Source organism: Myzus persicae, unplaced genomic scaffold (assembly GCF_001856785.1).
Source record: "Myzus persicae strain clone G006 unplaced genomic scaffold, MPER_G0061.0, whole genome shotgun sequence".
Lineage (NCBI taxonomy): Eukaryota > Metazoa > Arthropoda > Insecta > Hemiptera > Aphididae > Myzus > Myzus persicae.
In genome coordinates, this window is record NW_019102925.1 from 884,605 (window position 1) to 908,959 (window position 24,355).

General features: G+C 32.7%; 1 protein-coding gene across 8 annotated transcripts in view; it reads right to left on the reverse strand.

The window, feature by feature from the left end:
- LOC111033424 (solute carrier family 26 member 10-like) overlaps window positions 1-24,355 on the reverse strand; it is a 100,853-nt gene that overhangs the window by 9,157 nt on the left and 67,341 nt on the right. For 6 of the 8 annotated variants that reach the window (XM_022314146.1, XM_022314143.1, XM_022314144.1 and 3 more), the window contains one exon: window positions 17,979-18,094. The exons of the other annotated variants lie outside the window; for them this stretch is intronic. In XM_022314146.1, coding sequence (XP_022169838.1) covers window positions 17,979-17,991 — 13 coding nt within the window. In that variant the 5' untranslated portion in view covers window positions 17,992-18,094. The remainder of the gene's footprint in view (window positions 1-17,978; window positions 18,095-24,355) is intronic. 8 annotated transcript variants of the gene reach the window in all.

Sequence of the window (24,355 nt, forward strand, 5' to 3'; positions counted from 1 at the left end):
CCCCCCGTTCCCTGCGCATCAGTCGGCTGTGCTCGTCAGCCCCGCGACAACTCTAAAAATAATGTGATTTAATTAATGCGATGTTTACGCAGTCAGCGTGTCCGGACTTGTTGAATGATCTATTCGGGTTTTAATGCGCGGACGTGTATATAAGGCATGTGCATGGTATATAGTACCCACTACCCGACTCGTATGTAATAATCGTACTTGCTTACGTATACATATAATATTACAAAATATATATTGTACATATTATTATTATTATTATTATTATTATTATTATATCTTTTGTCAGCTCGTAATTCATTCTCTCCTGGTGGTGTTTTGACTGGGCCGCCGCCGCCGTCGTCCGTCGTGTTCCGCGCAGACATACCAAAACACATAATAATAATATACACAATGCGCAAGCCATCCTTCACCCCCGATGCCACCTCCACCGACCTATCTCGTCGCGTTTAACCGAATACACACGATAATATATACAAACACGCCGGAGAACCGTCACACCAAACGGTGCTGCTCGAGAGGGTGCTCTATAGGCTTTAAACGAGACTCTCGTATTATAAATATTTACCTCTAAGCGGCCGTCGTTAACGCGCTCGGAGACTTTCGTCGTTGCCCACACACGTAGAGCCTGTCCCTCTTGTAAACAGTTCGAAACCAATATAATAATAATAATATTATTATATATATATATATATATATATATATATATCGGAGCGGTCGGCGAGTCGCTTGTACAATATAGATATAATATATACTATGCAGGTACGTGCGCGGTCAGCGCCGACGGACGTTTAGGTGTATAATATTATTATTTATTATTGCGCGGAGAGGCGTTTGCGGGCGGACAAACCGCGCGAAGTATATGTGTGTGTGTGTGTGTGTGTGTGTGTGTGTATGTATATATTTACAGTGCCTATCCTGCAGCAGGTACCTACCCATACGACTGCAGCACGGCACGCCGTCACGACTGGACTGTGAAAATCGTAATCGTAGTAATTGTAATTGGTATGCGGATCAGAAGGAAAACAGACGCGACTGCACTCGAAAACGTACACTCGTAAACTGTCGCGGATTTGAGAGCGAAATGGATTTTCCGACCAACATGCGATCGTCGTAATACAATATACCGACTCCTGTTCAAACAGATCGTGCCGAAGTCCTTACATTCTATGATACATACGATATACCTAATGGCCGGCCGCGAGTAAAATACAAAAATGACAGAAAATAATATTACGCGGCGTGTATGAAATATCAAATACCACTCGGACGGTGGTAATAACATAATGGGTAGGTAATTTAATAATATAGGTCGTAGGTATTATGTGGAAAGAGAATGAGGAGTTTTAATTTTTCGGAATATGACTGCAACTGAGAGAGGGTTTTTTTCTGATTAAAAATTGTCTAATAACATTAGGTATACGACCCATATTACAATGTAGAATGTTTTTGATGTACGTTTTCCATCACTTTACAATTTTACATGGATAACTATAGATTAGATCAGATCGGTGTAGTTAAGTACAGCAGTGTTTCGTTATAAGAATTAATATACCGCAAGAATCAAATATTTTCTTTGCACATAACCCGAAATTAACTCTGATATTTTTAATCTAAATGGATTACTCATTTCGTGAACAAAAAACCTGAAAACCTAACCTTTGAAATATGATCTGTAACTATATGAATATTTGAAAACTAGGTATATAGAAATGTACTGTATTCCACTTTATTTAAATTATTTTATTATTGTTTATGTTAACGGGTGATCAATCTTATTATTTTTTTTAGCTGCGGGAATGAAATTACTTTATTTATCAGAACAGTCAAAACTAGTATTTCATGGGTTTCAGATAACATCATTTTTCCTCGTGGTTTTAATAAAGTATATCGTAACTCGTTGAATTATTACTTGATAATATTTATAAATATTTATATAATACTTAATTTATATATTATACTCTTAAAAAAACAACTACAAATACGATATTATTGCGTGCTGCGTTAGTTATGATCAGCTGTTTCATTCGTTTTTTATTTTATTGTTTGTAATTATTTCTTACACTATTTGGTAAATTTATTACTTATTACTTATTAGAAATGATAATATAATTAAGTTGTATACATCTGGAAACTATTTAATTTTATGTATTTCCATATAAATAACATAAAATGTTGAAATATTAAAATAATTTCCATGTGTTGTCAAATAATTATTGTACGGTATAATAGAGTTATTTATTATGTAAGCTACCCTAAATCAATTTATTAATATGATTTTAGTCTATAATAATTTAATCATGAATGTTAATTATAATTATTTGTTTTATAACAATTGTATGTACAATCAATGTAATACAGTGAACAATTTTCAAATGCCAGTGCCTATCTATACGTTTCAAAATAAAATAAAATTTATATTTGTATTTAGTAAATGTTTTATTTACATTTTTAAAATTATAATTTAAATATGTATTATAATACTATTACACTATAACTTCAACACTTCGTTATAGTTTTGTACGCAATAAGTTTACCTACTTTAAATATTGTATTGTTAATAATATAATCATTTGTTATTACTTATTAGTTATTGCACATTACAATTATACGATGTAGGAATATACCATATACTGCCATAATGATATGAAATGAGATTTCAACAATTCTTATATAATGAATAATTATATAATATATTGTTTATTTGTCTAGGTACTTCATAAACGTCATTAGGCACCTACAAAGTTATAATGTTGAATTAAAAAAAACTTATATATTAATACAAATACTTGCTAATTAGTTTTGCACCAAAGTGCAAATATTGATTATTTCGAACACATATTATAGTGATAACATTACTATATAGCTGATAATTTTTATAGTACCAACACTTAAAAATAGTTTAGCATGACACTTGAAAAACGTCTGTGACCGCATTTACGTGCGCGTGAAAATGCCACCAATCAAGAAACTATATACTTTTTTAATTTTAAATTAGAAATATTTCTGAAACATATTAATAGCTTGTAAACATCATGCACACTGCACATACGTTATCACTAATATTTGTCTTAACGTGGTTGGTACTATTTCATTAGATAATAATTAAACAATAGTTGAATGTACCTAATAATATTTACAATATTTTGTCGGAGCAGTATACTTATAACATTAATTATTAGTTGACATAACTATAACTGTACTAATAAGATAGCCAATAGTTACCACTATACAAAATAATTATAATTTATAATCTTTTCAACTGTACGTGGTGTTGAATAATAAATAAGCTTATAAAACTATAAAATCGTATATACAATTGTATTGATGCTTTTATACCTACCCTAACTTCTCATCGCGTGTGTGCAATACATCTGGTGACCAAAATGTCAAGCTTGAAATGTTTTCATAATTATTTCAGATAATAAGCGACTTTTAGATTTTAAGAGACACGTGCAACAGATATGAGAAATAATTAATAGATATTATCACACAACGTTTCACGACAGCATTCAGTATAAATATAATAATATAATGCTTACATTTTCAGTGACCTATTCATCATCTCCGCCCTCTAGACTAACATGTGTTCATTTCGGGAAGTTGGTGATTGCGCGTATGCGTGAACGATGAAGTGTTCTAAACTTAGACAAAGGTCATTAACACAAAATTGGCGTGATTGAAACCATGCAAATATTTCGAATCAGACTTTAGAGTCACTCCAATAACGATTAAAACCTAAAACGAGGGACGAGTAACGACGATTATCGAAATCTGTGTGTCGATGGTATATATACATACATACATTATATTAGAACAAAAGCTGCCTATTCCGGATTTTTTTGTTTTTTTACAATAGTGTTGGCACTGTTTACCGTTGTGGAAACTTCTTATTGATGATACAGGAGAAACGAATCTAGCCCCTTAAGCGTAAGGAAAAAAATATATACAATGATTAATGATCTAAAATATTATATCCGGATGCGACGAGGACGGACGTGGTATCTACGTCGCGTGTATGTGATCACCGATGCAATAATAAGAAAATAAGATAGTAAGGGAAAATATGATGTAAATCAGGTAACAAGATAATTTGATTGCGGTTGATATTTGGCAATGTTATATTGTATATTATAATATGTGTCGATAGCAGGGTGTAAGTTTTGATTCGATATGGATGAGGAGCAAATTTCGTAAAATGGGGTGAAACGAACAGATGACGAGACCTCGTGGCACGCATCAAAACTACGCGAGCAATAAAACTACCCCTTTCAATAACGACGTCTGTACGTCGTGTACTTGTGTGACACATACAAACACATAGTATGAGGAGTTGTGTGTGTGTGTATTTGAGAGTGTCAGAGAAAGACCGGTGGGTATAGGATTTGTGGCGGGGAAGCTTTCAACGAAATGAAACCATCAACGGGAAGGACATACTGATATATGTATATTGTATATATATATATATATAGACCAACAGCATCAGACCTCTCTGAGGAAAATAACGAATATTTGCCGCAGTCTCGCGGAAAGAAAGTAATCACACCGCCGCTGCCACCGCCGAATAAGAAAGCGCCTCGGCATGGTGTGGGAAACGCAATGGGGTCGAGGGGATGATTTATGTACGAACCGTATGTGTGGACTGCAAGGAACCCGATGATAATATAACTAACGAAATCTTGTCGAACGAACGTCCTGTGGATTTTCCAACGACTAAGGGTTTTCACTTTTCGCCGCGTACGCACGCGTTGTTATTTTAGTTTTTATATATTTTTTATTATTCGTCGCAGACACATTCACAGTAGCTTTTTATGTATTGAAATCGTTTGTTTTTTATTTTCACACCCGCTGAGGAACTATTCTGTTTTTGTAAGGAAATTGTCTACGAGTATTTTGGACGATGTTTAGAATTTTTCATCAACATCGACAACGTGCGGTTGTTGTATTATTATATTTTTTCATAGGCATGATTTCAATCGACCAATCAGATAACATAAAATAATAAGCCTCGAGTTTGCCGTATGACAACGTGTCAAATGTTGTGACTAATTATGACTCAAATTGTCGGTGCATATTAACTGCACAGTGATACAATAATATTATGAATCGCAACTGACGCAAGGTAAGATAAGTAAGATAAGTGTTTATCGAAGCTTTGTATTGTTTTATATTTAAATGGATTTTATGCAGCACAAAAAACTTACAAATATATCTGCTGCAGCTTTATAATACAATATTATCTAGAATGATTAAAAATCCTATGAATCCATTTTTGGATTATCTAAAGTGGCCGCGTAGGACAATAGAAACGATAACACGAACCAACCCGTAACTACATAATAATATTATATTGTGTATACTTTATTAGGCTCACGGTTAGTCGTTGACCGTTGCACATTCCTATTTATACGCTTTAACTTGTAAAGTTTTTGAACCGTGAAACCTACCTATCTTTATTATTATCAAATTTCCAAATTGTATTTGATGAAAATACATTGCCACTCGCGGACCCACGGAGTGAAGGGAAGCTACAGTGTTCATTGTCGGTTGTTTTATTTTATTCAACGGATAGTTGATGAAAATAACTAATAAGGATCGACACACATAACATGTAACGAGTTGTAGCGGTAAGAGTTTAAGATTTTTAACAGTTCCGACGCATTACCGTAATTGAATAAATATATTTATAGAATGTGTGGTCGTCAGTTACAATTTTAGTAGGCAATAAAATCCCTTCTGACGAATCACTGCCGTAAAGATTTAATTTATAAACGCACTATTCAACGAACACATGCGATTTTAGCCCAACATGGTTTTTGATAATTAAATTAAACTCTTATGAAATTATTGTTACAAATTATGATATGTCTCATCAAACTTTTTACATTTTATTGTGTTTTATATTTTTTATACAACTAAGACTACTTCTAAAGTATGTTAGAGTATACTTTTTAACTATTCATATAGTTAGTTAGCTACTGAACCATTGTCAAAGTGATATATGTGAACACATAATATGTCCGTCGAAAAGTTGATGATAAAATAATGTAAAAAACATGACATAATCTCATAACTGATATAAATTATTATTTATTTTGCATTAATTCATTAACCCTTCGATGGAGTTGTTTCGATCGTGAGCCGTGATAATTTATTAGCTGGGCTTAATATATACGTCTAGTTACCCTTAAATCCATCGCGTGATTTATGTGACTAAGCTAAAGAAATGGTTGTTAAATAAACGTTCAATATTATTATATAATATAACGCCGCAAGCCACTCGTAATATTGTGTTCGTAATAATTGAAAATAGTATTTTATGAGTTATTTGATTTTGTAATAAACCTCCGCTCGTGTATAATCATTAAAACAATGTATATGGACATAAATTGGTTTGACTGACATTTTCTTCTCAGCCATTTTTATTCATTACAGACATTTCCTCCCCGACATGGATCATATTCTCCTCTTATATATTTTATTTACCATCATTGTGGACTAGCTGTATTATACACGAATACAGCGACTCAATATTTACTATTTTAAAATAATAACTAAGATATCTAAGGTTCTATCGATAATACGAATGAGGTGGACTGTTGATAGTCGGGATATATAATTTAATGCTAATAGACCCTTGATAAGTAATACAAACTATTAAATTAAATTAAATTGTATGCCAATACCAAACAGTGACTATGTCATTTTTTATAGTATAATATTATTTAGTTTTAATTTATAATGGATAATATAAAAATATTGATATATTACACAGTATTGGAATTATTATACTTAGGTACAAATATTTGTTCATAACAAATAAATATTATATAAATATGAGAATATGGAAATTTTGGTTAAATATAGTATCGAATAACTATACTTATTTTTACCTTTTAGCAGTTATATTAATGTATTATAAATACTAGTTGTATAACCCGACTTCACCATTGAAAAAATGATCAACTAATACGAAACACGACTATACGCCAGTTTATCTCGGTTTTATTGTATTCCAACTCAGATATTATACCTCTTGGTTTATTTCCAAACATGATTCAAGATACTCTCTAAACTTTTCTGATATCTCTAAGAAGAATCTCTGAAATTTTCGACAAAATCAGTGGAGAATTTTCGAGTTTATACTTCTTTATACTTCTAAACTGTTATTCAAAAAATATATAGAAGAATTATTTTATAAATAAACTCTCGCGTTTGTTTAAAGATATAATTTGTTTATTCGAGGCCATACATGAGACGATTTGATGAAGGCTTTTACTTCAGTCGGGACACTTTCGATTTATATAATTGTACTACAATAGTTTACCATTTGATGTTTATACTTTTTAAGATCCTTTTTTATTGCAAATCTAGAGCATTAAATAAACCACTGTTCCAAATTTCAAATCCGTACATTTAGTTGTTTTTAAGAAGAAGTGATCAGTGAGTGAGTAGTATTTGACTTGAAAATGTATCGATTATTACTATTTACTATTGTAGCTACAATGTGTTATATAATTACAATATGGTTATAGGTATTTACTCTTATAAGTTATAGCTATAATTACATTAATACCCAAATGAAAATGTCTAAGATTCAAGCAGATATTGTCCCAAAACTCGGGGAGAAAATATCGTACATTCACTTAAATTATTTGTCAAGTGCATATTATAATATTATATATTGTACCTATATTAACGGTGAGGAATAATATCATAATTGGATCGGCAGTTGTTGAATTCGCGTTATTTATCCTAAAGTCGTTCGTATAATATATAAATGTCTGATTTTGGAAAACTTTATAATCTTATTCACGACGAAAAACGGGACGGTACAAGGTGAAAAATATCCGTCGGAGAGAACTCGTCACTCGTTTTGCGTGATTATAATAATAATAATAATAATAATATCTCGTACAACGACGATCGATATTTATTATGGTGTTAACGTTGTCTATCAAACGAAAGGGAGAATGATGATTTACCCCTGTTCTTGGCGCCCATTCAAACGTCCCAACATAACACGCCGCCGTGTGTCTAGATGCGGCAGATTCTACTTGAACCACAGCCAGATAACTATGTAATTAAAACTAGTTTATTGTATTAGCATAAATCTTCAAAGCGTGTGTCGTTGACGTGTGTTTTGCCTGTACCCTGCATTGTAGTGCGTATATATAGTTAGCCAGAAATGTCGTTTTGTCGGCCAAAGACACTAAAAATCGACCGGCAAGTCCGTTGACCGTAATGAATTTAATCCATTTTCTATATACGCGCATATAATAATATTTACCAACACGATATAACATACTGCGCGTTGATGTATCAAAAGAATATTAATTACCTATTATCGGACAAATTTCAACTCGCATTTGATACGAATAATATATTATTTAACTCAACGCGCGAGCTGCAGATTGTATCATTAAAATCGTTTGAAAATCTATACTTGATGTCATCAAATAAGTGCCTTACTAATAAGTATCTATATGGGCTTAAAAATATTGAATCTATGTATCGTATTATCTGCAATTACCTGTATAATAATAATAATAATAATAATAATTATAATAATAATAATAATAATAATAATATAATGTACCATGTTAAAAATTTTATAGGCTGTGACATACAGAGTTCCCGTTTTCTTACAGAAGCCGTTTTATCTATCAAATCGTCGAGAACAATAGTCGACGTGGCGGGCAGTGTCAAAAGCGCTTAGGGTTTCGATCGTTTCTCGTTTAGCATTTATACATTTTATAAAGGTTTTATCCCGTTTCGGATCGTGGTCAATGACGACGATTGATATTGAACAGTAGTACCGAACACTTTACGTCTGATCACAATGATGCGCCGATTAAACACATTGTGCGCTCCCGGTCTTTAGTCTTTACCACTACCTATTTATCGTATTACCTGCGGTTTGCGCAGCTCTACGGCCTACACGCACTTGCCTACACGCGCTGTATTAGTGTATAATACACTGTAATATTGTTCGGGCCTTCGGGGTCGATTGTACCGGAACAAATTGCACGGGAATAATAATTTTCGTCGATAAGCCATCGCCTCTATATATATATATATATATGTATACAAACCGTCGTGAACGTCGTTAAAACACGCGCCAATATAATATAACAGCGGCTAGGGAAGCCGCGCGAAGAATTTATTGCTATACACGTCGTCGGGCCAATTGTTTTTACCCATTGACAGGGGCGACCGTTTGCAAAATATCTGTTATTTGTGCGACAGGCTCCCGGGAGGTGACACCGCGGCAGCGGCAGGCGTCGTCACGCGCACACACTTAGCTCTCTGGTCGGCAGTGTACAAACGACAGCGTTTCGAAAAATGTACGTCTACGGCAGCGGTCGTCTTGTCTCGTTTGCCCGTGGTTATATATACGCGGTTACCTGCAGTTACCACAAGTACACATTATGTGTTTTTGCGGCGTTAATCTGCCACGCGCGTGCGCGCGCGTTTGTGTGTGTGTGTGTGTGTGTGTGTGTGTGTGTGTGTGTGTGTGTGCGATTTAAGTTACGTTATGTAGTTATAGTTATTCGAGAAGTCTGGTAACACGCGATGGCCTGGTGACCTCTGAACAAAAAGCGAATTGTAATCGTTTTTGTCGAACGCTGGTGCGCGTCGTAACTTCATACAAGTTCATGAGGAATATAGCCGTGGAATAACTGCGAGGCTTAGGAGCGCCCGAGACTCCCGTCGACTTAAGTCTTAACTAAATTTGTACAAGTACTCACATTCAAAGGTTTATTTTTACATTTTCATATCTCCGATCTTCTCAAAGTCGAATAATATTCAAGTGTAATCCCGGATATTATTTATGTCATTCAAATAGAAAAAAATAATTCCAACGCACAAGTACACACTTTAATATAAGTATTGAAATTAGTATCAAACATTATAATTTTAGTATTAACACCATTTAAGTACACATGTTGTTAGTTTGACAATGACATCAACGATGTATTTATGGGTTATTTGTCAGAGACTAACTTTTAAGTTTATTCAACTTTCGATTGAAAATTATATTATTAATTGCATAATATCGTGGGTTATAACTACTATTTTCTTGACACGAAGCTTGTAACATGTACATTTTGCACTGCTAAAATTTAATGGAATAACAACAATATAATATGCGCCTTTATACTATGTTTTTGAAAACAGGAAGTAACATTATGTGTAGGTAGTAAGTATATAAAGTCATTAATCAATGTATCAAACAACTGCAAAAATACAATTTAATTGTATACCCCTTGCGATTTAGCGTTTTGTTTTAACGCATTTGTATTGCACTCTTCATGAGAGCACTTCATTTCGTCGTAGAATATTAATCAAAACTTAGACTCAATAACAATTCATTCAGTCTAACCAGTTTGTGTGAATTAGTATTTAGCATATTGTACAGAGAATTGTTTTCGAATGATTCATACATGTATTCAGGTACACGTACATTACATTATTGCAACACTAATCTTAACATCGTTGGACATTATGAAACTGCACTGATATATGATGGCAACGCTTAAAAATTAAGATGTATCGGACAATGATTTTGCACAATATGTCATATGTACAACGTTTATAGAACTTTGCACAAGTTGTTAACAAACCAACTACAAATTTTTGTTTGCTTTTCATTTGTGACGCGTAAATAATTCTGACCTATCCGTCACCCAACACATTTTAAAGGATATAATCGACCCGTTTCTTTTATAACTAAATTTGTATTTTAGGATCAGTGTAAGAATGAAAATAGCTTTTTAAACCTTTTGTTTTACCATCAAATATGAAACTTTTCTTTTTGTACTATGCAATTCTATCAACATTGATTTTTTATTTATCCTACATTATACATAAGCTATGCAGAAATATTCAATTGATTTACAACTTACATTATATTGATATTGATTAATATTATTTTTATATATTTTATATTTAAATTACCAACGGCTATTATTTATCAACATATTAGTCTATCAATCCTGAAAATGATTTGCTTTAAACTTTTTGAGCGTATTCACTATATTAAATGGTCATTTTAATTTTTAAGTGTTTAGAAACTACCACTTGAAGGTTTATCAGTATCAAGAATTCAAGAGTATTTCATAATTACCACAACCACACAATAATTAATTATTTTCACCATAATAATACAAATGTTATGATTTCTCATTATTATATTGAAATACATTTGACACATATACGGGCCTCCGATGTTTTATATAAAATATATATCTTTTTTATCATTTACTTATACAATGTATAAGATATTCATAATTATATATATATATATATATACACCTATGGGAATTAGATGTTATGATGGGCAATTACATTGAGTTATTATGTTTAGTTGTAAATCAGTTCAACTTTAAAACAATTACAGATATGTATGCAATTAAAAAAAAAAAAAAAAAACGGAACTCAATATTTATAATATGTGGTATTTAGTTTATGTGACACAAGTCGTAGTGATATAATGGTACAATTAAGTAACAATTAATCAATTTCATATCTCGAGTATGCTTCACATTAAAGTGTTTATACGTGATATCATAGTGTAAATGTAATGTTTAAGTATTTCATCATATTTCAAACGGAACCATGATTATTCCAACCAAGTGACTGGATTGAATAAACACATGATTGAATGCATAAAACTAAATGTGTGGTAGGTGGTATACATCTGAAGTGTACTGAGATACAAGTATCTTGAAGTATAATATTTAAGTTCAATATAATTTTAAATACTAACTTATATCTACAATGGTAGATTAAAATAACATTAAAACTGTGACAATTAATAAACGTGAGGATATGATTTAATGGCTTAGTTAGACACGCGTTTTGCATAGCTCCATCACCAATGCACATGACACGACAATGACGGTATAATTATTAAAACTAAACTTCACTTCTACCCCCGGGTGTTTGTTCTAAAGATCAATAAATGATTTTCGAAGTACTAAAAACCAATTTGCAAATAATCTAGAACGTTGGGATGGTTTTGGGAAAAAATAAACCACAATATAACATTGAATGACTTTTTAATTTTTGAATACGTTATCTGACTTATTATTTTTTGATTTCTACATAAAATTATTTAATCATCAGTTTATTGGCCATAAAAATAAAAATAGATTTATACTTTTGGAATTCACAAACAGAAGGCGAATTACTGTATTGCGTTATCGTCTCAAGTGAACACGCATAATAGATAAAAATGTTAATAATTATTCGACGAAAATATAAATATACCTACTTGACATAATCCGATTATCAAACTCGTATACACATCATGCATCCAAAGCGAGATATTAATGTGCGATTATTTTTTTAGTGTCGCTTTTCAAACTCAACGATATTTATTTGGCACGGTGTATGTGTGTTTAATTATAGTCGAGTTTCATAGCAGTACCTATAGATACAACTTACAAGTACTATAATTATGAGCATAACTTACTTGATACAATAATATTACCTACAATACGGATATATTGATGTTAATTAGTAATTAGTCAAAGTATGGGATATATGGACGAATTACTTTCCATTTGGCGTTTTGGCACATGAGCAATTGAGCAAAGCAAATCGTACGCACTATGGTACATAACATGTTTACTTCACGAAGTTTGCGCTTTTGTGTGTACAGACGATAGACGATCAGAGAAAAGCATTATTTTTTTACGACAATAAAATCAAACATTGAAACATCGGAAATCTATTGCAAACTTCGAGAGCTTTTAGTATATCACATACATAATATGCATAATATACATATACTGTTCGAAGACTGAATAGTAGTTGTAATGAGAGCTAGTTAGGTACTGCGTGTATTGACGTATGTCGTAAATTGCGTTAAGGAACGCGAATGGTCGTTGAATTCTAATCGAACGAGTAAAATTGTTTATAAAAACGAAACTACTGATTATTTTTTTGGTCTCAAACTTCTCGTCAATGGTAAACGTGTTGTAGAAAACGCAACGAAAGTTTAATCAGGCCAAAAGATGTAATTACAATTATATTTATTTTCGCCAACGCATATTACAATAATATTATAATCGTATTTCACGTTCGGACGTCTATTGCGTGCGGAGTGCGGACATCGGCGAAACAGGCTGCAGCGCCTCCGCGTTCCTGTGATTCACGGTGATTCACCCGCAGCCTTACTCTACCGCTAACACATGTTTTCTTTAATGATGAATTTATTCATATTCTGTTTTTTTTTTAAATTTTCCAAAACTAAACATAATAGGCTTACAAATATGAGAGCTAACTGTGGCGGTTTGTAGATGATAGTAGTTAATATTGAACTATTAAAATATTGGCATCATTTTATAATATTCGTAAAAATTATCTGAGTATGATAATAAAACAAGATTAAATATTACATACTAGGTACCTGTATAATGTTGTTATTTTATGTAAAATCGTGAATTATTAACCATTAGAGTTATTAATATAGATGTTAAACATTAATATTATTCTTAGTCCTATATAAAGTATACCGCGATATCTCTGAAATTATACATAGGTCCTCTTTAAAATGTCGACATTGATGCATGGAATCATCATGGAAATCGTCCGCTTATCAAATAACAATTCACATTTCACAGTATAAAAAAAGCCGGTTCTCAAATGCAAAAAGTTTGTATTGCTACAGTTCTGACTTGGAATCTTAGTACCAGAAAATGTAAATTGTGAGTAAAATAAAATTTCCAACCATCATAATTCGATGAATATGCATTATCTGCACAGGATAAAAAAATTAAAAAGGAGGCGAAGAACACGGTTGGTGAATCGCAATTTGTAATATATTATTATATAATACTGATGTTTTATACTTTGGACCTATATAGAAGTACCAGTATCTATACCTATATGTTGTTGTACTTTGTGTTCTTGCTTCTAAATTTGCATAATATTGACACACGCGTCGGCGGAGCTTGTAAAAAGCCGCATAAACGCATAATATCACATTACAACACAGTGCGCGCCTTGTCGAACACGACTGAAGATCGCGTAGTCTGTCCCGCGACACTCGGCCATTTCCTGCACTCGCACCACACCTTTTGCAGTCGTATTTTGGGGGGGTGAGCAGAGACTCTCGGGGCTTTGGAAAGTCGAATACAAGCGAGAGTAGCGTATAGTCCGTTGGGGTAAACTTTTCGGCCATCATCTCACTATTCCAACCCCCGCCTTTACCCCGCGGTGTCGTTCCCTCGGCCTTCGCCCCTCGGTTTGTGTGTCGCAAAACTTAAGTCACAAACTCGATTTGCATAATTTCGTCTTCCCCCCCCTCCCGCCCCACCGGTGTGTATGTATAGGTTTTGTGTGTGGCTTATGTCCTCCACGTTGCACTGCAGCTCACCGTCGCCGTAATGCTCGGGTTATATAATGGAGTTATTATATTGCATTTATCGCTCCTCGTGACTTTACACCGCAACCGACGACGGTGGACGCTAGGAAGGTTACCGTCGGTCTGCATAATATGTAAATGCCGATGATTCGTCCGAAGCCGATCCCTCCCATATCGTATATTTCATTCCGTATACCGATAGCAATCAACCCTATGACGTGTGCGGTGCGAGTTCAGAACTCCATTCGTTCCGAAAGACGTCAGATAAGGCGTTTGTATAGCACAAAAGTTTTTAGTCTGTGCTCAGGGCCAAGTCTCATTAGAAACCGAACGAGTATAAAAATCAAAGATTTATAAAGAAAAATAAGAAAATCTTAAAACCCTATATCGGAAGTTCAGTTAATTAAATCAAATTGTTTACGTAATTGTTTACGTGAATCAAGACGGTTAAACTCCGCAGTGAACTAACTAGGGAAGGCGGGAAAACAGTGGGACGAATATTGTAAAAGTATATAGTATATAATATATAATATAGGTATTATATTATGTATATTATAATATTTTTAATCGACAAATATGGTGAACGATCGCATGTTTTTAAAAAAAGGCATAAATATTAAATAGGTACTTATTAAAAAATCATCATAATTCTCCGAGGGTAAGAAAAATTAGATCTACGTTACTCGATTTTAGAACAACGACTTAAACAATTTGTGAATTAAAAAAGTCTTTATAATTCATCCCGGAAACTCGTTTTGTCGTATTTAAAGACCTCCGGGCGTGCGTTAAGCCCGATGTTTTTAGGGTTACCCCAGTTCTACTGTACAATTCGTTGTATAAATCATGATGAACAGTGGCCAAATGCTAATGACATTGTAATTGCGAGTCCGCATTACATATATATACACACACTTTCGTGCTTGTATGCGCGTTTACATGTATTGTACAATATACATATAGGTGTGTGTGTGTGTGTGCGTGTGTGTGTGCTCGCTTATACATCTGTCTTTTTTCTCCATAAACGCTACCAACAATAATTTACTATAAACGCAACCGTAATAACAATAATAATAATCATAATAATGGCTTTACGAGTGCGCGGCGTTTCTAAGGGTTTTGGACATTTCATAACATGTGGCTCTTCTGTAGCACCATTAGCGTGGATCGAGGGCCTATGATGGGACCGAAAATGTCATTATCATTAGAGTTCACGGTCGTTAGCGTTTCCCGTCAGATCTCCGAACTCGCGGGTCGGAACGTTTCGAGTTTTTGACCGTTCACACCCTCAGACTGGTGTGTTCAAGGTACTCCGCCGCGCGCCACCACCAAAGTCGACGTTATTTCCTGTACACGAACTGATTAAAAAGACCCACTGATGAGTGCCATCGGAAACATCTCACAAAACCATAGGTATATGTACCGCACAAAACTCGTTCGTGTGTTGAATCGATTATATGTAATAATTGAATGTAAGTATATTATGTTGTATAGCAACCCTAAAGTCAGCCGAAACCGTAATATCATATACGGTGCTTTTTCAAAAATGTTTACGGTGAGAAAACAAATTACTATTATGAGTGTCAAATTAAAATCGTATTACGTGAATAATACACCGAACGGTATAATATTTTGAATCCAAAGAAAAAAATACCAAGAAATATATTTGACGTGTTGTATAATACACGTTCATCAAATTCGTATGAGTAGCTTAGACTAGCCTCGTGAAAATAAGTTAATGTAAACCGAACAGTGAAATGAACGAATGACTTTTAAGTTTAAGTTTATGTGAGAACTGTTATATATACAACAAATAACAATACTATTTACTAATATAATATTTATATATTGCATTTCATCATCTATTCAAGTGGTTTTGTATTATACGCTGTTATATTATATTAGTTGCAGAGTTAATAGAAAAAATGACTACTGAATGGTAATAAACTAATAACAAATGTTATAATTTGAAAACAGAAAAATTTCAGACATAATATTATTAAGTATATATTGTGTACACAATTATATACATTATATATATTAGGTAAATGTGAAAAACTGAAAAATATATTTTGTGTCGTTGTATATTTTTTACAGTAAATATTTGTTGGAAATTAAAAACGCGTAGTGCTAGGTAGGAACCAACAATAACATTTTATAGATATATAATAATTTATAACATATTGAAAACTAAAAAAATTTCCTAAATTATTTTTAACTTTGAAAAATATTTCATTTATGGATTCTGACAGAAAAAGTTTAGTAAATTAATAAATAGTTTCAATTGAAATAATTGCCATACATTTCAACTAAAACTAAATAATTTATTTAAATTCATATTTGATTCAATTTCATATATTTGTACAATATGTTAAAAGTATCTTAAAACTAATGATAAGAATTATTGCACAGGTACCTAATATAAAACTTAGTACCAATTGGCAATTATTGTTAATTTCTTAATTATTACAAAAAAAACTATTCACCTACCCATCGGGCTCACCAACCCAACCACCCCAAAAAAGTCAGTGGCCATATTCTCTTTACAAGTCTCAACAATCCATTTACACCACGCTATGTGTTATTATACTACTCATCAATAAGAAAGACCGAGATTGAACATCTAATAATAGAAACCTACTTGTCATTAAATTATTAGGTACATTATATAAATGTTTTGAATACGTATTGCTCTTTGATTTTATTAATTTTATTATATATTATTTATTTCAAGAATAACTCCCAAAAAGCAAATAGTAAATATTGAAGAAAAAACATCATTCAGGCTAACATTGTTATTGCGATACCAACAATTAATAACAATAAACAAATTAATACAGTGATTTAAAACTATTGTATCAACAAAAAAATTGTTTGACTTCAACTTGGTATCAGAATCAAAAAAAAAAAAAAATCAAAATCTTTTTCCCATTACAAGTGGTTGATAATCTATCGAGTGGTTATTATTCAGCCTATAAACACAACTTTATGTGGATGAATAAAATAAGGTACTAGACTAATTTAGAGATATTTTTCAAACTTTCCCCACTCCTTCAAAAAGGGTACACAATGTTACTTAAAAATAGATCCCTCAATCCCTGATATAATGTCGTATTAATAAATTCAAATATACAACGGAAAAAACTACTATGCATCAAATTAATACAAAGAAATAAGTAATAATTAATTACAAATATGAAGTTATATGGTGAAATCAATCTAAATATGTAGTAACACAACATAAATTCTATAACTATAATATTTTTAATAGTATAATTTAAAAACGAATAATAATTAATTTTTAAAATATGAAGCCCCTATAAATAATAGTTATGTAGAGATAATTACATAAATTACCTAAAAACGTTATTATTTATAATTACTATAGTTACAATGTCATAAATTCATAGCTGATAATTTATTAGTACCTATAACTGTAAACCATATAACCAGACTTGAAATTTAAGAAATATGAATTATTGTTTCCAAAATAAGATTTATAAAATACATGGTTCTATCACTTTAATATATAATAATAGTTAGGTCTAAATATTAATTGTATTACTTAGATAAATACATGAATTTTGTTAACACTTACGGTCAAAATGCATGGTGTACTTCCTTTATATCTTAGGTTTTCGTGGTTGAATAAATTTGAGTAACGTTTTGACTAATGTATAGGTTTGGTTTGAAAATTAGACTGACGCCGATAGCCTAAATCAAAAGTTATGAAACAGTAAGTACAATGTCGACTAATTATCACTTTAGAACAACTACCAGTCATTATGACAAATAAACTGTCATTAAATTTGTATAATTAACGAAAAAAAAAAAATAATAAATACTATTAATTAGAGTATTATACATTTATATAACTATATATACTTGTAACAATTATTATTGTTACATACTTTGGGTTGTTCAAAAAACCAATATGGGTTAACTTGAAAACGATTAAATATTTAGTGTGATATACCAGCTCAAGCGTGAAGTGGCCATCAAGTAAATATGTATTTCGGTAAACATTTCCATTTCCTAAGATCCACAGAGTTTAATATCTAATGATAAAAAACGATAGTGAACCTTTGATGCCTAAAAGCGTTATTATTGTTTTTTAACGCTACATGAATTCGTGTTTTTTACGTATCACATATACCTATTTGTGATAGAATGCTTCTGGAACAATAAAACGAATTTTTTTCGTTCAATATATATAATATCATATTATATTGTTATGTATGACCACGATTTTAATAGGTATATATTTAATTTATTTTTGGACCAACAAAAAAAACAAACAAACAATACAAGCATTAATTGAAATGGAACAAAAAGAAAACATTAATTAATATTGCCGTACTAAAATCATTTATATAATATACGTGCTTGTGTGCGTGTGTATACGTCGTATTGTTTTTTCACGGTCTGGCTCGGCGTTTTTTGATCCACGCAAAACTCGTCGAAACTATAAACGCATACTTAAAACTTTGGTGGTTTTTTTTCTTTCCTTTTCGTCTGTCCTATCCGATTCAAGTATAATTGATGCAGTATAAAATTAACGACCGACTACGGAACAATGGAATTCTTGATTATCATATGTTCGTGTATAATAATAATAAAAATAATAATAATAATACATATCTGTCTTTCTCTCTTGTGCACGCGCCGTCATCGTAGGTACAAAAAATTAAATACACACTACTGATGTCCAACAAAATGCTACCTACTGGCGAAATGTTTCTCGACTGTTATGTAATCGTATTCTTCCGTTTTTCATTTAAACGGTCAATAATAATAATAACAATAAATACTGTGTTCAGGGCCGTCCCTTTAAAACTAGATGCCGGCCACCGGGTAATTAAACAAACCCACCGAACAATTCGTAGTGTATACCTTTTATTATTATTATTATTATAATATAATAATAATACATGCGCTCTCTTGTAAAACGGTTTTTCGGCTGGTACAATAGGTATAAAGTAGGAAGGTATAATGAGCCGTTTGATGTTTTTTTTATTTATTTATTATTATCAACCACGCGGTATCGCGCGTTCAAACAACGTCAAGGGGTCGCGTTTTCTTTTCATCTTATTGCGGTCGAGAGATACGTCCTACTCAGTGCAAGTTTTGTTTTCGTCTTTGATAATAATAATAATAATAATAATAATAATAATTCGCTTTTGTATGTAGGTACCTACACACCGAGCGTCAGTCGACCGAGTGGGTAGGATATAACGAAATGCGGTTCAGACCTATACCCAATTAAACTTTATAGTTCATATACCTACCTGTATAGCTGTGTATAGTGTCGAATTTACGAGGCATTTCAACTTTCAAGACATCTATGGTTGATTTGTTATCATAATATAATGTTCATTGCACGTAATTTGGATATAAACCAATTCGTTGCTATTCGTATACCAATCAAATATTTAAATATGTTAATCTTTTGTCGCCAGATGTACCCAATAGGGTTTTTACGATGTCAAATTCCGCGAATCGTGAATATCGAATACAATAATTGTTCGACCATCTTGTTTAGTCATATATTTAGGTAAAAAATAAATAATTCCGCCGTTATTCACTACATATTAATATTTAAGCTTCATATAAGTTGAAGTCAAATGACAAAATTATGCTTTCCGTCGCCAAGCGCGTTGCACATTTACGTCATAGCAAGCAATATCATAAATATTTTATTATTACACGAGTAGGGATGACGTCTGTATCCGAAACAGTTACAAATTACAATTATATTACTGAATAACTACACGTCATTTGCGTTCAGCCGTCATCACACGAATCTTTTCGCCCAAACAATTCACTGTCCGACGGACATACATACCCATCACGATAGGTATCATTCGTATATTCGAAGTGAACGTAAAAACAAAAAAAAACATGCACACGGCTCGAACAATAACGTCAAGTGTAGTAGCGCAAGTACGCTGCATCTTTATCATAAACGTACCTAGGCCGTCCGCCTTTTCGATGTTACGAAGTACGAATGTTGTTTTAATAAAACAATTAATTGTAATTATACGGTTCTCGGTCTCTCTGAACAATAAAACTACAGTCGTACGTAAAACGTCGGGCCGAAAACCCGCCAGTGGATTTCGCGTATTTTCTGACGAGAAGTTCCTGCATTATTACAGACTGACATTGTATTATTATGATGATATCGCAGTATAATAAGTACCGAAGTATTACTTACACGTTGCATTTCTTTACTATGATTATGATTATTTTTTTTTTTTCTCAACCGGAATTATGATTGTTTAGTAAACCTAACTTAGGTAATAAATTATTCGACATAACAGGCCATAACAATATAATGGCTGCCCCGTAGTTAAGCGGTTTTGAGTACATTATTAAAATTAGCTTATTTTCCATATCGTATACATTAGACGACCATGTGACTGAACAAACTTCGACTTTGTTTTAATATTATAATACGTACGTACCGATCATTAAAACAATCATCGATAAAAGAAAAAAGAAATTTTGTCGTATTATATACGTCTGCATTTCGGTGAACAATGCACACGCGTATTATAATATAATGTCGCGTACACTTAGGTACCTATATTATTTGTACCTATACAGTCATTTAGTCATATAGCCTCTATACGCTTTACATATTATTTTGTTTTCATTTAACTCGATGATATACATGGTAGGTACGCTTATGATTTCCATTAAGGAAACACGATTCGGCTCCCACGTTTAGTCATGTTCGAGGCGACATCATGACTTTTACTTCTCCAGCCATATTTAAATATTATATATTTAATAAGCGAGCGCGCGTAACCTGTGTACACAGAGTCGTAGGTATTGTGTCCCGGAGACGTTTTGTTGTCTTTAGTTTTTCGGTCCGTGATTGTTGTCGTATACGTTATAATTTACGGTTTGGAAGAATATATTATGTGTTTTTTTTTTTTAGTGCCGTAAGAAAATATAATATAGGTTTGGTATACCCTCTGCTAGCGACAATCGTCAAACCGGCACGCCATACCGTGTAGGTACAATCGGAGACTTAAATAGTCACAACTCACAACTCGATCTGAGTGACATATTAAAAGCCAATTAGAAAATCCCGTCGAGATAATAGGTAGTCGACAAACCAATCCATACGACGTGCTACCGACTGGACTGCGATAAGGAAATTTACATTCATCGATTGAATATATTTTTTCTCTCCGTATAAACGACACTACAATAATTATTATTCTACTAAAGACCGTGTGGAGACGATAAATAATAATTGACCATTCGTGCAAAGTCGATGAACTTACTGTGATTTTAAAACAAAACATATTGTATTAAGGGAGGCTTATTATAATACGTTACATAGGCATGCTTCGTAGAATTATAATAATCTGACAACTTTCGTTAAAAGTTTCGAATTCTCTCAGCTACCTCCTTGTGTTGTTACCTCACATTAATTATGGATTTATTCTAATTTGCTGTCGGTTTAATTAATTTGGCACTCGTCCAGCAGGTTTAAACAAATGCACAATTGACCACATTTACATGCACACGGTTTTGAGTTGTACAATTTACCGTCTCCACAACAATTCGTCTCTCTGAGTGTATGTAAATGAATGCAAATGGTCACACATTTCTATTTTATGTGTTTGTCTCACTCCTCCTCCGTCGAAATTTAGTTCAGTTTCTTTTTATTTATTCCGTTTGTTTAAGTAATTTATTAAGGGGATTTCGTAATTTATCACAAGACTGTTAGGTCGATTTCCACATAATGATCTGTATACGTAAATCTGTGTGTAAACCCAATCTCTCAGGTTTTTACTATAACACGTACAATGCAATTTAAAGTAAGATAAAAATAAAAAATACAATACCTACAGATTACAGATATTGTTAAGGATTACCTACCTCAGATTCTATTACATTACAATATTATTAGCGTCCATTTTATATGATTTAAATATATTTTCAACTAACTTATATTCTTCAAATACTATAATCGCGGGAGTATGAGTACCTACTGCATGTCCTATACGCCTATCACTAAACGGATTAATAAATTATTATGAATGCCACAGCTATAATATTACTGTGCAGCGAACAATATGTTGTTGTTTCATGTATTAAAATTTGTATTCAAAAAGTTTAATATTCTAGAAATAGTTGACAGACGCAGTGGCGAGTTCATAGTTGCCAGTAGGGTCTGAATCAGGCCCATCATAACTATGCCCTCAGATATGTTAAGAACACAAAGTAAATAGTAAATATACCTACCGAATAAGAATGTGTACACGATGCGTGGGTTTATACATTATAGTATAATTATTATTGTACGTATAATATATTATATTATAATTTATAATTATAATAATATACGCACACGTATAATAGGTAGTTATAATAGATAAATCTACCTATGTTTATATTAAATCAAAAAGTGCCCCCGAGGTTACCCAATGATTTAAGACGCCACTGATTAACTGAATTTATTTATTATTTTTTTTATCGAGAAATTAATTTTGCGATTATTAGTTGTAAATTCCGGTTTGTAATCCAATATTACATTTTAATTATCGCATTCCTCTTGGTCTATGGGCTGTGATGGGTGATGCTATCGAAAACTTAAACAATGCCTAGCGCGATCTTTGTTTTGGAGGAATCGCATTATTTCCATGACGACGGATTTTTAATTCAATAAATTTCTTAGGAATTTTATCGTAATAAAAGTTAAAAAATGCGAAACGTGGTCATGCGGCAGTTCTATGTACAGTCATTCTGTTGTTATTTTTTTTTTCATTACTATATCCGTCAGCATTATTTTCTCCTCATCAATGCAGTGATCCAGCCGATTAATACGATACAACGTCAGTCCGCCGACGGCAGTTGATTTCGAAGCGGCGATGAGTATAGTGACGTCCTTTGGACTGAAATGTCGGACGTTATCTCAGCGATTTGCCCCGTATCGATCGATCAAAATATTTCGCTGTACTCTCTCGATTCGCTTATAACTCACGAATTTATTGGCATCGCGTAAATTGCAATGCCTCTGACACTCGATTGCAATAATTGACTCACCGTGGCCGCCGCTATCGATCGCGAGACGCGAACAACCGGCGCCGCACCAATATATTCGGTTTGTTTTTTTTTTCTCGCTCAGTTGTATTTATATTATTATTATTATTTCCACGAAAGGCACGCGATTTATGAATTGGCGTGCATTTAAACGTCGCATTATTAATCTACGTCAGCCCGCGATTCCACACTATACATTATTATATATTATATAGGTTACGAGCGAACAGAATAGTATTATGTGCGCATATATACAGCATGATATAATATACTCGATAAATTACGTAGTTGTTTACAAAAGCCGATTACTGTATCGATAAACGTACATAATATTATTATTATAATTCTCTCGTTTGAACCACACAATATTTCACAGATAGATTCGTACATAATACTTGGACACTATAATATGGGTACATCGCGGTCAGCGTACATCATTCGGTTACTTTTTGTGTACTTATATGCAATTTTAGTATGTATTACGTATAAAATACATGGGAAAAACAAAATTATATAAATAAGTTATACCCACTCACAAAAATATAAAACCATACAACAGTGGTCAACCGGCAACGTCATCAACATAATACTTATTAAGCCATTTAATTCAACTCGAGGGGTTTGCATGTTTTATTTTTCTTACTTAAGAACACCTGATTTTTTTTTATCCTCTCGTCCGTTCCAAAACTCGACGTTTTGGCGGCGACAGCAGTCTGATTTTCATCCGTTAATACGATCTCGCCGATTGGACGAACCGCATTGCGATTTATCATAAAATATGATATAGGCTATCGTTAAAAATATAACTATTATGATAACAGTATAATGGTTGTATAATAAGGCATCGGCACGCAGACACCGTCTCGTGCGTCACTCTCGTTCGTCTCCCTTAACTCGAACGGACAATTTCATTTG